At 41.6% G+C, this 14,635-nt stretch overlaps 1 protein-coding gene across 1 annotated transcript; it reads left to right on the forward strand.

Moving 5' to 3' along the window:
* Positions 1-6,416: 6,416 nt before the first annotated feature.
* On the forward strand, positions 6,417-12,213 carry LOC104285189 (myoD family inhibitor domain-containing protein-like). Its single transcript, XM_009883616.1, has 3 exons — positions 6,417-6,462; positions 7,191-7,415; positions 11,954-12,213. The coding sequence occupies exons 1-3, from the start codon at positions 6,417-6,419 to the stop codon at positions 12,211-12,213; spliced, it is 531 nt and encodes a 176-aa protein (XP_009881918.1).
* The last annotated feature ends 2,422 nt before the right edge of the window (positions 12,214-14,635 follow it).

Raw genomic sequence — 14,635 nt, forward strand, 5'->3', positions numbered from 1 at the left:
GCAGGCAATTTAATAGAATTAAGATTATAATCAAGATTTTCCAGGACTTACTAGTGATTTGGGCTATATAATTCAATACACCTCAAAGCACAGATGCTCAGCATATTCTGAAAGCAGGCCATCTCAAATGTCTTAATTTAAGCAGGTAAAATCATAAATCACTTCGAGTATTTTGGCTATTGGACTCTAACAAACAGGACGTAGGACACCTCTTCAAAATCATAAGCTCCAATTTCTGGGCTGGCTGGTATGCCTGGGAGACTTACCACATCCCAACCCATTTCGGGTACTGCATTTGCACACATTTCTCCTCTGCCATTACCATTATGGGACTTGAACACAGTGCAGATGCCCTTCCACAGCAGCCATTCCCTTAGGAAAATCTTGGTTCTGGTTCTGCAGATCCCCTGGGATGGCCTGGCCAGCTGGAATGGTCCACAAGACTTTGAGGCGTAAGTGCCACAGAGAGAAAGAAGGCTGCATCCCAAAATCTAGCTGCCCCACAGTGTATGCAGACCTTCATTTCAACTCAAGGTCAAGTGGAAAACTTTCCTACCATCCTTGCTGACTCTCCTCTTCGCTTTCCCCCGACTCCATCTGTTCCTCACCCATCTCCTTCGTTCCGCACTCGCCTCCCTCTTCTTCCTGTGTCCATCTGTTCCCTCCTTCCTCAACACAAGTTGGGGAAGGGAAGTAAATTCAGTCATTCACTGAACAGATTTCAAGATGAACCCCCTCCCTCTCCAGCTCTAACTTCATTCATCATGGTAAAAATTATAATGAATAGAAATGTTGAAGGTGAAAATTTATTAGGGATTGTGTTGCTTTCTTATATCAAAAGCAGTTAAAGCTGCATATAAACATTGGCTTCATTCATTTTTCTTAATATATGGTATAATTAGTGAGAAATATTAGTGGAAGTGCTTGCTATGCAGTCCATCAACACATGCTTGTCAGGGTTTAGGATCTGGGCCAAAATTTTTTGCCAGTCCTGTGATAGATTTATAATAAGCCTATAGAAGGCTTTACAGTCAGCTGTGTCACTAATTCATGAAGTTAAAACGTATGCAATGAGGTCAAAAATTCAGTATTGATAAAATACCCCCTCCCGGGATTGCACCATTAGCTTTGTTACTGCAACAGCAAAATAAAGTAAACCCAAAGCTCCTGTGAATTACCAGTCCATCATCATAAATCAGAAGAGAAGCACTTGCACAAGTTCATGATGTCATATGGGGCCCGATATATATTTATAGCCTTGTGTACTATTTCCTGTTTCCTTACAACAAAAATAAACAGTCTCTAAATCCCCTGTATCCTTATGCCTGAGCTCAGCAAAACGTAATGGGCCCAAAACTATGAAAGCACCCGTGATATATTATTAGTCTAGAGCAGCTTGCTGCAGGTCAGCTGCGACACCCGCTCTCCCTCTGGCCTCTCCTGCCTTTGTTCCATCTGCTGCACTCGCTGTAGGGGTAGTCCCACACTCCCTCCTACTTTGCCTCCCTGACCCTGGAAGAGAGAAGGAAGGAAGGTTTAAGCCTCCAAGTCCTATGTGTAGAGTGGATGGCCTGGTAAACACAGCAGAGGTGGAGGAGCTCAGCACCCACGTGGGGACCTGGGCTTGCCACCACAAGGACCTTGAGCATCTTGTCCACCAAGATGGCTGAGCCATAGAGGTTGGAGCTTTAGTTTCCTCCCTCCATCTTTGCTGATGATTTGGGAACCTCGTCTAAGGTTTCTGGGGTGTTTGGGTATGGATGATGCCCCACATTCCATTGCAGACCTCCTAGCCCTCAAATTTTCTGTACATACCTGAAACAGGAACTTCTGTGTTTGCCGGTGATCCTCTTGCTGTCTTCTCAGATGAAACCTTCTCTCTTAGCATTTTTTTTATCTTTGGCTTCCTTTCCAGAAGTGAGACAGAGAGGAACAGAAACAGTGCCCCATCCCATGTAACCTCCCCCTGCAAGGAAGCGTGCTTGCTTCTATTTGCCCCCAAAGCAACAACTCCTGAAGTCAGTGACTGTCACTAAGTGGCTGGGGGTGATGCATGTGCCAAACCACAGCTATTTACAGTGTCCCTCTGCAATGTTGTTTTGTTCTTCCACCAAGACAGCTGCACCAGCTCCCTGCCTCTACCGGCACTCCCTGGGGTGACGCCGAGCAGCGAGGACCATCCAGGTAAGCTGCTGGCCCCATGCACGTGTCACACTGTGCAGAGATACCTCTGGCATCCCCTCCAATTCCTGCTGGCAGAAAAATTGTGTCCTTTAGATTAGCAAGAAAAGTATTTTGTTTCTCTTTTTATTTTTTTTTATTTTTTCTTTTTCTTTTTTGAAGTGTGGCCATTGAAACCTGGGATTTGGGTTTCATTTCACTATGAGTCTTTTCAAACCAAGTGAGTTCGGTTTAAGCCTTTATACATGGAAGTTATCATCCATCAGATCTGATGTAGCTCTGCCTGCTTCCTCTCAGGACTGAATGGACATGGCATGCAGCTCTTTCAGTAACGAGCATGTGATATATTAAATAGACAGGTAGTGATAGCAGTGCACGGGATAACGAATGGCAGGGAGATCAGCCAGGCATTCCTTTGGTTCTTTCACTGCACTGATACACAAACATGCCTCACGGTGAAATTAAAAAGTTACACATCCTAAACTGCTCGAATTTTCCACACAGTTCACCGTTAACCCTTGGGAGTCCTTGTCCTTGGGTGTGAGGCAAAGGGCCACTGCCAGGATGGATTGGGAACAAATACCACCAGTGAGCAGAGCCACAAGCTCCCTTGTCCTTTGCTTGCAAGATGCGTATGAGCCCTACGCAGGGTGATAGAGCAGTTCTCCTCCTTCTCTTTCAGTGGTAACTCCCCCTAGCCAGTTCTTTGGCCTTACCCATATTGCTGCAGTCCCCGTCCAGCAGAACAGAGTGCTCATTTCCCCCTCCGACCCTTGCCAAAATCAGGCTTAGAGCCCCTATATGCCACTATATGAAAGCTAATTTCAAAAACATGCTAGGAAACTCCAGCCTCCTATTCTCCAGGGCTGCAAGACCCTGGTTTGTGCCTAAGCCAGTGAAGAGAAATAGATGTCAGGGGACCTACCGTAAACACCAGCCTTGGTATCACTGCTCCTTGCCATTAACCAGGGGGATCAGGGACTGGCATCAGTGGAAAGCAAGTGATTTACTTCATGCATTCATGAATTTAGACACTGTAGTCAGATGCCTGAACCACCCAACTTTAAAAAAAAAAAAAAATAGAAATTTCATGTGAGTATTGAGACTATCTTTAATACAAACATGGGTGAATGATCCCAGTTTTCTACTGCAGCAGCCAAGGCAAGCCTCAGCTTCCCCATGTGAGGAAGAAAGTTGCTACTTCATGATACTATTTAAAAATGGCTCATTGTGGGGGTTTACCTCTAGCTCCCTCTGCCTCGCAGTCTAGCACTGAATAATCTAAGCTTTCTTCATCATGATACACTTATTTTTCCCTTTTAATTCACTTCAGTGGATGATTTCTACACATTAAAAACACAGACATTTGTGGATATCCGAAACTGAATGCAGGCTCTTAAAAGACAGTAACAAAGTTTGACCCTCTGCCCATCTCTAATTGTAAATTATTATTTTTTTACATTCTCATTTAACAGTAATCATAAATAATATCAATTGTACGTAATATATTTTAAAGTCTATTTGGCTCCACTTATTTGTTCCAAAGTCTCAACCTACCACTGTTCCATGCAGGAACAAACTATAAAAGACCAAAAAAAAGTGCTAACTGCTTTTTTTTTTATGCTGGTCTAGCATAATCTTTATTTCTTTAGACACTTTGTGCAAACATTAAATTGATAAAAGACATAATGTAGATGGACTCACAGCTGAACTGAAGGTAATTGCATAAAAATGAAATGGAGACCTATAATTGTACACTGCTTTAGCCTCTATCGCACTGTTTTCTGGAAGCAAGGATCTCGCTTGTCATAGCAAGTTGCTTGTTATGGTGATTGCATGAAGACTTGATCTAGCTGTACAAGACAAGTATAACATTACTTAAAGGGAGCTTTTCAAACTAAGAGTCTGACACTAAAATGTACTGTATTTTCAAAGATGTAGTATGCTTTAACAAACAGAAGAGTCCTTGAATGACAGCTTTTGTTACCCTTTTGTTTGATGGTGCTGTATTGAAAAATTCAGGTTATGTCTATGCTTTTCTATTTCTGGTTTTGATTTCTCTTCAACAGCACTTCAAGAATAAAAATTGACTCGAAGCATGAATAGTAGAAGTCGGTGGATACAGTAAATGTTAGTCTGGCATTTACTGATTACTTGCGTCTGATTTCTTTCAGTCTCATTTGTTGAACGCGTAAATGCATTCTGTGGGCCATTGTATTGTTGCAGAAACGGGGAACTCAACAGATATATTGCAATTTAAAATATATCCAGTTTAGATTTTTGGGCCAATTTTGAAGGCGGAAAATGATAGAAAACGTCATTCTTGCCGAGGCCTTTCAGTCTGATCTGTGGGTATTCAACAGCTCAGCCTGTTTGTAACTCTCAGCTTGGACAAACAAGATCCATTTGTAAGATTGGCACCTGAATAACAGGTGGGGCACGTCTATTTCAGACTCACAAATCAATTATTATATAAATCCAATGCATAAGCAGGACATTGCTTTCTCCAGAGCTCTGCTACTTCAATCAGCACAACTACTCCTGGAGAAAGTATGTTATTGAATGAAAGTGCAGGAAAAATGACGGTATGTCATTGATTTATAAACACTGGAAAACAGTGGTTATTGCACATGTAAGTACATCCAAAATGCATGAATTTTCACATTTTGGACTCGAGAGGCTGGCCAAGAAGTCACAGAGGAGAAAAAAATGCTGTATTTACTTACTGTGGGGGGAAAACGGTCAATAAATTATCAAAGATGGGTAAAATCAGATGTGCTTTGCACAGGATGCTGGTTTCTTATGACCAAGTGTACAACCTGCAGGCGAGCACCGCTGTGCTTTGCACTGCTTGTTCACAGTCGGAGGAGCCACCGCCTCTCCTGCCCTTCCCAAGTCTCGCCTGTGGCTTTCCTTCATCATAGCGCTCACAAAAACTGACAGTTATAAGTTTCTGAGACTCCTCTCAGCGCCACTGTTGTCTTATTGTCTCATTCCCTCCACTTCTCTCTATCCCACCGGTCACTCCCTGCCTAAGGCCAACCTGTAAACTCTCCAGCACAGGGAAAACACACATTTCCTTCATAGTAGAGTTTGTCATTATTACAAGTTCAAAATCAAGCCAAAACATCTGCCAACACACATTTTTAAAGCAGTGATTTAAAGTTAAAATAAAGATGATAGCTTAGTTTTTCTTTTTATGCTCTCCCAAGGTCTTACTCTACTAGCCTCTTACCCAGCTTTTCTGCTTCCACGTATTTTACCACATGAAGATGATCTAAACCGGCATGGAATCTGACTATAAGTAAAAAATTTAAGTGAATTGCTCACTCATTCTGTAAGTAAATAGAATCATAGAAAAGTTAGCTTAGAAGGGACTTCTAGAAGTCACCTCGTCTGAGGGCTAACCCTGCAGTAAGAGCAGGTTGCTGGGGCCCATGCCCAGCTGAGCTCTCCACACTTCCCCAGCCTCCCCAGGGGCTGTCCCGGTGCTTTCCGCCTCGCATGATAAAGAATTTGTTCCCATATGCAATCCCAATTGCTCTTGCTCCAGCTTGTGACAGTGGCCTCTTGTCCTTCTACCTCTGTGCACTGCTGGGAGGAGTTGGGCTCCGGCTTCTCCATCGCCCTCGTTATGAAGTGGAAGACAGCATCCAGCATCATTCTTTTCCTTCTCTTTTCCAGGCCATCCCAGCCTAGCTCTCTTAGCCTCTCCTCATACATCAGATGCTCCAGACCCCTCACCACCTTGCTGGCCTTCACTGGACTTGCTCCAGATACCAGTTAGACCTCAAATCCTTGTTTCCCCCTGCTTCAAGCCCAATGGTCCCAGTGGTTTTTCACCTACCTTGCAATTCACCTATCCCATTCACATCTCCTCTTTTTGGCTGCAAGGATGCCGTAGGACACAACTGCAGTCACATCAAGGTTTCACTCTCTATCAACGTTTTCTTGGCTTTTCTTTAATATCTGTCAGGGGTCAAAGGTACCTGAAAAACAAGAAATATGCAGGGTCTCTCTCCTGGCTCCTTGCAGCGGAGAGCAGACTTACTGTTCCTCTCAGAAAATAATGTTTGCAAAACTGAGGTGTTTGTAAAGATTGATTTTCTGTATATAGCTCAAGAGCAAGCATATCACAAGATTTAAGTAAGATAAAAAGTGAGGCTGTGCTTGACGTGAGGTGCAGGAGTTAATCAGCTGTAGATAAGAACTGTTGAGGTTTTATCATCCCAACCATGGAGAGAATGACTGTGTTTCTTGGTCTCTTGATCACTTCGCAGAGTAAGTGAAACTATATATCAACCCATGTTTATCTGTGCCTGAGAAGTTCTTCGAGAATAAATTGAGCTCAGAACTCTTCTTAACCTTTCCCCTAGTTGGGGCTTAAAATTAAGCTCTCCCTCTGGTTTTTGAGCTGCCTCTCTGGCACGCTGACAGCATGTGAAGTATCCCATCTTCTAGTTGACTTCCAGGCCAACACCACAAGTGTGGATGAAGTTATGAAATAATGAATCTGGATGTTAAACAAAGACCATCTGGCTTTCTTTGCTACAAGACTATGAGCCATGGCGAGCTGGCACATCTGCACCTAGGTACCACCTACACACACATTGTTGGCTGTAAATTTAGGGAAACGGAGCTGCTGTTGAAAAATAGCAAGATATATTTTTTGCCTTCTTTTACATCACAAATTGAAGTTAGTATATCACACTCGAAATGGATGTCGACTGAGGCAATAGTTCTGTTCCTCTCTCCTGCCCTGAACCCACCCAGTGGGATTGAATTATTATTTAACTTCTAAGTCTACTGGGCTTAAGAAAAAACCTTAGAATGCAAGTTCACAAATGCTTATAGTATGAATAAACTTTACTTGCCTCAAGAGACTGAAATCATTAGGTAAGTAGGGTTAGGCCTTGGAAGTAAACAACTGTAGGCTTGGAAATTCTGCATATGTTATTCTTTTAGATCTCTTAGTATTGCAAACAAGTCTGTTTTATTCCTAATCCCAGCAGATAACCAGCTTACAAATGAAAAACATACAGATGAAAAGCCTATGAAAGGTATTGTTATGAGTTCTGTCGCAGAATTCAGCATCACAAACGCTTCATCAAAGGGTACCAAAAATGAGAAGAAATTGTCAGACGCGAGCACATCATCCATCGCTTCCCTGGAGAAATGCAGAGAATTCACTTACATTGAAGATGACGCATCAGTACATCAGAGAGACAGTGACGGTATGTTTTATAAAACAGATCACATTTAAGCTGATTTCTAAATAATGCCCATTGCAAGAGCACTATGTGTATCTAACTTGAAATAAATGCTTACATGCTGAGCAGGAGGTTCCAGAGCATGGCCAAAAGCAGTATTAAGTTGCCCTGCAGACATTTTTGTGACAGATGAGAACCTTTAGAAGGTGATCTTAAATTGTCAGTGATATTAAAGTCATAGAAGAGGAGCTTAGAGCCTACCACGCAACAGAGCATTTGTACTTTTGTAAAGAGTGTTTGCACAGAGGTACTGGTGTCGGTATCAGATAAACAGAGTGTCTCTCATGGACACAATTCTCCCCAACAGCAGAAAGCTGTAGCTTTTGCCATTGGTACTGCAGCAGCTGCTGCGGTTGCTGAACAGATGCTGTGTTTGGCAGTCAGCATATTACTTCTATGGACTTGTATATGCAGTTCTTGTACGGACCATTACATCCAACCCCGCCATTCTGCTGACCCATCACCAAATCCTCCCTCTGCTGACTACACTGCACGACCCACACGAGTGAGGAGCTCTCTTCATACTCTGCCCTGCTTCTGCAGAAAACTCTCTGATAGCAGGGCCAGGCAGATACAGGTGGATAGGACTTCTGGTTAGTTCAGTGTGCTCTGCATTTTGAAAAAGCATATTTGAAAACAAAGCGCTGTGGAAGGTGGTTACAAACCAAAATTGTAGCAGAAGCCCAATAGGTCAAGTGCATTTTCACGAATGAACATTGTTAAAACACAGCTTGCTCTGGGGCTAATGATCAGAGTTCTCTTACCTTTTCCAAAGAGGAGCTGATCCTTTCTATGTAAAAGCACGAGTTGAAGAGCTGAACACCTGCATTATTTTTTGTAAGAGTCTCAGAGGCAGCAGTATAACCAAGAGTTGGGGAATAGAATGGGTGGTGGACACTCATTACAGACCAAGGGGCACGACTCCTGCTAATCTAAATGATATAACATTCCTGATTTTAGTGGAATTTCGCCAAGAACCAGCTATTCCTGGTTATTCCAGTGGGTGTGAAGCATTTTTGAAGTTTCTTATGTGTACCTTTTGCAATAATGGCTTAGTGTGTCATATCAAACGGAGTTGGGATCTATCATGTATATCATTTAACAGTTCCTAAATTAAGAATTTCTAAATACAGATCAACAGAATAAACTGCCATGCTCACCAGGAACCACTGCCATCTCTATTGTATTACTGATCCTGTAATAAAAAGAATGTGTCTGATATGTCTATTAGAAAACATTTAATTTCAATGAAGGATCTGAAGTATTTATTTCATTTAGGGGACTTGTTCTCTAGTCCAGACACTCACTATTTTCTCAGTTTGCTGACTATCGGATCGGGGCCCTCAACCATTACTGGCACACAGGTGTGTACCATGTGATGCAAATAACAGATTTCATACTCCTTAAAAAAGCTAAAAGTGAAGGAAATTAACAAAAAAACCAATCTGTGCTCAATTAATAATGTTAAGGGCTGGACGGAAGCCAAGAAAACCAAAGGAAGCCAGATTTGTGGTTGTCACTGCATACTCTGCTCACTACTGACAAGTTACTGCTTATTCCACACACGAGGCCAAATCCTGTTCGCTGGTGCATGGAGAACCTCTGAAGGCAGAGTGATAGCTGAGGAAATCGGCGATTATCTTGTTCTCTGCACTCAGAGAGGAGCGGATCCAAAGCTCATAGGTCTCACCAAGGATGATCGCCGTGGCTTCAGCGAGCTTTGCACCGGGTTTTTTCAGGGCATCACCTGGGTGAGCAGACAGCCACCAAACAAGAGCAGGAAAATGCGGAGCTGAGGCGGGCCAGCAAAATTATTAGTTCTTCTTTTGTGCTAATTAATCTACTAATGTAGAGAATGAGAGCTGAGGTCGTTGTTCTCACTGAGATAAATGCAGAAATGCCGTTTCACAAACAGCAGGGAAAACAGAGGAGAAAACAGGAGATTGCATCTTCTTTTATGCAGTTTGTGGCTAATTTATTTTCAAATATATAAATGAATGCATAGGAATGGATGTTTAATTGCTAATATCTATTATTTATATACATTACCCCACTTAAAACAGGACAAAAAAGCCTCACACATGCAGATTTTTCGAAATGTGTTACATCCATTATCACAGTTCATGGTGTGTGCTCTGATGGGAATTTAAAAGCATCTTTACTGCACATCACAGACTCTGTGCTGAAACATTACTTTATTATTAAAATCTTGTGCTTTTTGTGTGCTCTCTTTCCTGGATGAAGCCCTAAGAATCATATCTATTCTCTCCAGATTACATAAGCACCATTATGGTTAACGTATTCAGGAAAAAAACCCTGTTGTTAGAAAACAGATCTTTGGAGAGGAAAAAAAAAATTGCAAGATCCTTAATTGATATATAATTTTGAATTTCACCTCTCACATCCATGTATACAAAGGAAATTTCATAAACATAAGATATGTAGAAAGAATAGTCTTAATTACACCGAGGACTATTGGATAAAATGATTACATTTTCTACAGCGCAAATTTCATACAATTAAATGCAGCAGTGTCACCTTGTAAAATGTTTCAATTTTATAATTATTTCAGTTCATTTAGTTAGAAAAAAATACAAGCACGAATTTACTAAGTATCACTGAAATCTAGTCATTCTTATTCTACAGAACTGACTTAGAAGTTAGTTGTGCTTGTCTGAACTTAAATAGATCTTGACATATTTAAATAAGTATTAAAATTGATAGCATTGGTGATGATATGCTACTTAGAAAGAAGTTCAATCACATGCTATTTATTCTTGCTACCTGCTTTAGCTGCTTTTTTTTTTTAATAAAGAAACTGGAATGATTTTTTTAATTTTGTTTTTCATCAAGAAATCTTTCTTAAAAAGAAGAAGAGAAAAAAAAAAAAAGCATAATTCTGGAAACTTCCTGGCAGTGAACTTTATGTTACGTGAGATAGAAAATGCCACAACAGAACCAATGCAGTTGAATGAGTTCACAGTTAGTCATCCTAGGGCAAGAAATGTGGTTATAACCATATGTTTTCCTGAAAGAACCAATGAAAAGGCATTCATATTGTTGAAGGCATTTTTCCTTTCCAAAAACAAGGAGGGAAAAAAAAATTGAAAGGTCTGGGTCTTTGCGCTCCAACTGGATTCACACCGTCAGAATCTCACACCTGCTCCGAGCCCTGCTGCACCCGGAGGCAGCCTCCCCAGATGCTGTCGATTGAACGGTGCGGAGCTAATTAGTTGATTTTTGAGGGGAACAAATATAACACAAAGTTTTTGTCACGGTGACCAAGTTTTTAGGAATATTCACTGGCTCCAGACGCACATCCTAGCTGATACTATTTTCCAAACTTTTGTCTCTTTTCAAAAATAAACAGGTCTGTGAATGAAAAGGTGAGAAACCCATTTTGGTGGCGAAGTGGAAAGACCCTGGGCTGAGAATCGATCAGCACGCTGCCCTCTGTAAATGCTGTTCTCCAGTCCTGCTTGTCCTCCCTGGCTTTGGTTAGACAATATAGCTGTCATTAAACATTTTTACTGAAACAGACTACTTACAGAAACCAAACTATAAGCAGATGATGAATCTGTACTCTTTTTTTCCCCTGTGTGTGTGGATTTGGTCTTGTTCATAAGATCATCTCAGCCCCTATCCGGATGCCACATCGAGTTCATGAGCCAGGGACACACTGTCCTATGCATCCAGACTGACCACGTAGAAAAGTAAGAACTAGACCCGGAGAGTCTGAGGGACCGATCCACTCTCCACAAAAGCTTTGGGTGTTTGTGCACTGACTTCCAACAAGGATTGATTCAGACTGTGACAGACGTACAGCCCAGAAAGGAATTGTTTAAATAAGAAGGATTCAGTTCTGAACCCTTCGTGTGCAGGCAAAAATGCCTCTGAAAGGTTTTGAGTTGTTTTTTTTGTTGTTGATTTTATTATTTTTTTACCTTCCTAGAAATAGTAGGAGCAGCCTGATTATTTTTATCTTTAATTGCAAACTCTTGTGAAAAAGAAAATAAAGTGCAGTGTCACGTGCGTTGGTCAGGTAGCATATGTGACATCGCAAAACAGCAGCACTTCCAAACCCCTGCAAGGCTTCAAACCCCCAGCAGAGCATCCCTGCTGCATGAGGTTCACTCCTGTGCTGAAATTTATAGCCTAAACATTTTAGGAGTACAGAATCACAGAATCATTTAGGTTGGAAAAGACCTTTGAGATCCCTGAGTTCAACCATAAAGTTGGTTCAGAGTACTTGTTCCTCTGAAATTCACTGCCACAGAATATCTTCATTTAAATTATTTTCATGCCGCTGTTGTTTTTCCAGAACAAACAACACAGAAAACAGATCCTTTCATTTGACTTTATGGAAGTAGTTATCATCAATGTATTTTTAGCCTGCCCTGTGTGCTGTCTTGCATCTCATTTCTGTGTAGTCACACCAGCCTGCACCGGGGTAATCACGCACGCCCTTTTTATTATGTCTCACTGCTTTTCCTTTTCCTTAGATGAATGCGCAACGCTTATCCTGGCCTGCTTGTTCTGCCAATTTTGGGACTTTCTTATAATGCTGCCTGATACCTGTGAACATTGGCTGACAGATACCTGTTGTCCATACAATAGATACTACCAGACATCCAACGAAGACCACACCAACAATGACTGCAACTGTGACTGTGACATTGATTGCAGCATTTTTGAGTCCTGCCACGAGACTGGTGAATGCCTGGAGCTTGCCATGGAGATTTCCGAAGTCTGCTATCGCTAATAGGAAAATAAATGACAAAATGCCTCAAAACTGCCTGAAAGTGAACTGACAGAGAACAAAGGAGATTTATTTATTTATTTATTTAAAGATAACAATAATAACCAGAGTGTTTGCCAACTAGGACTACGTGCATCATGCTGCCCCCACCCTGGAGGTCTGTATACCTGTACCATTCTGGTTGTAGGATTCCACAAACTGTGGAAACCAATAAAGGGCAAAAAAGGGTCTCCTCCTTTGCCATAGATGACAACAGAATTCCTCAGTGCCAAGTGTGGTCGATGTTTTACCCACTGTCAATCCAAGGTTTTTATAAACCTCTAATTGCTTTAAACACGGATTTCCCCATTCATAGACACAGGACAGATTAGGACATTATTTTAGGACTGATATATATTAGTTCATCTTCCTAATGGATTCATGCCTAAACATGTATTACACGTTGTTGGTTATTATTAATAATGTATGATATAGCATCATTTTATAATTAAAAATTTATTTATTCAATCTCTTAAAACACACTTATATGCTCAGTTTAGGTAGAAAAGAAAATTAAATGAATTAGAAACCATGCTAGCGGTAATTACAGCAAATCCCTCTAAAAATCTCCAGTGAATTTTGTAGAGGAAGCATTTTAACAGGGTAGTGCAATTCGACAGTGTATTAATGTGCGTGCCTATGGTTATGTAATAACAGGTTATGCCTATTGTTCATTAGTTATAGGAAAGGGCTCCTTAAGTGTAATTAGCCTAAATGGGAATTGACTGCACACTTCCAGAGGAGAATTACCCCATGGATAGCCAATAACTCCTTTTGCCTGATTTCCATTTGTAAGATTTCTGCAAGCAGCAGAGTATTGCCACTCGTTCTAGTGGAAACAGGCATCTCCACCTGTGCACAAAAGATTGCAAAATGACAGTATCTATCCTGGTTGTGCTTTCAAACTCCCTTTATCTCTTTTCTGATGGCACGTCTGGTTAATAAAAAGGAAATACATATTGCACATTACACATATGACAACAAAAGCATGTAAATTCAGCTGCCTGGGGGTGCAGAATGCAGGTATTAAGCACAGTGGAAAACACAGTTGCTTGCTCACATTTGATATTTATAGACTAACAGCACAGTGTTTGCTTTGTGTAGGCACTAAAACTTCCCCCCCAAACCCCACTGATCTCAGTGCAGAAGTGCCTGGGGAATCCCAAACAAGAATCCTGGACCAGATGCTGGGATACTCAGCATTGCTGAAATCATTGAAGCCACTTGTTTAATAATCTGAGTTTCAAATCCGTAGTCCTGACACATGGATATTTAATGCAAACAAAAATCCTTGTGAATTTCCTCCCCACCACCACCACACCACCCCCCGCACTTCTGGAAAACTAATGTTTTCAAAAAATTAGAAGGTAAGAAGCAGGTAGGACTGTTAACGATGTCTGTAAAAGTATCTTACAAGACTCAGTGACTTAAGGACAACAGAAGATAGAAATGCAGCAAATAGCCCAGCGTACCTCGTTTCTGTGCTCCTTCAGGACATCGGTGGGGAGTAAAAGAGGTTTGCTTATTTTAATTGCAACATCATATTGCAAGCTGTAGCCACCTAAAGGAAGAAAGTCATTAGTTCTTAATTGCCACACCTGTGCTAGCCTGCCGGCTGGGTCTGGACCCTAACCCAAAAAGCACTAACCAGCACCACCTGGGAGGCACTGGTTTTACATACCCAGGGCTGGGCAATGCTGAGTTATAATGCTCCAGTTTGCGCTCTCCTATAGATTTTTGATCTTAAATCTCCCAATACTGAGACTCACAACTAAACTCTCAGTGCAATGTTATCAGGCCACAGAGGCTTGGATCATTCCACTTTCTACCATAGGTTGTCCTTGACAAAGTGGCGAGTGGGCATGTATGAGTAAAGACAATGACCCAAAGCATTTAAGAGTCAGAAAAGGAGAAAACTTGCCCACATATCATTTCTTAGGGAAGTACCAATCTTGATGCTGCCATCCGAAAGGGGAGATTTCATATGCAATGGCTGGAAGGAGCCCAAGAGAGGAAACCAGAGGGTGGCATACCCCAAAATGCTGCTGGTGAGGGACCCAGAGATGGGGAACTTGTCTTTCAAGCCAGCTCTGAGCCTGCAAGGTATTACACATTGACCACACTGGGCAAGTGGGTCTCCATGGCAAGTGGGTCTCCATGCATCAGCTGTGGAGCTGAATTAAGGACTACCAGCACAAATAATTTGTTTTTCAACCCTTTTCTTAGGAATCGTTATTCAAAAGAGCTTTTTTTCCTGTTGTAATCCGTAGGTTGGCAAACTGAGGTCATGTCTACTATAGGGCATGGGTAAGCTCAAAGGCAGAATTACAATGGTGATGGCCATAGCCATGGCTAGACAGGATGTCCCAACAATATGAATTCAATC

Source organism: Charadrius vociferus, unplaced genomic scaffold, assembly GCF_000708025.1.
Source record: "Charadrius vociferus isolate BGI_N301 unplaced genomic scaffold, ASM70802v2 scaffold324, whole genome shotgun sequence".
Taxonomy (NCBI): domain Eukaryota; kingdom Metazoa; phylum Chordata; class Aves; order Charadriiformes; family Charadriidae; genus Charadrius; species Charadrius vociferus.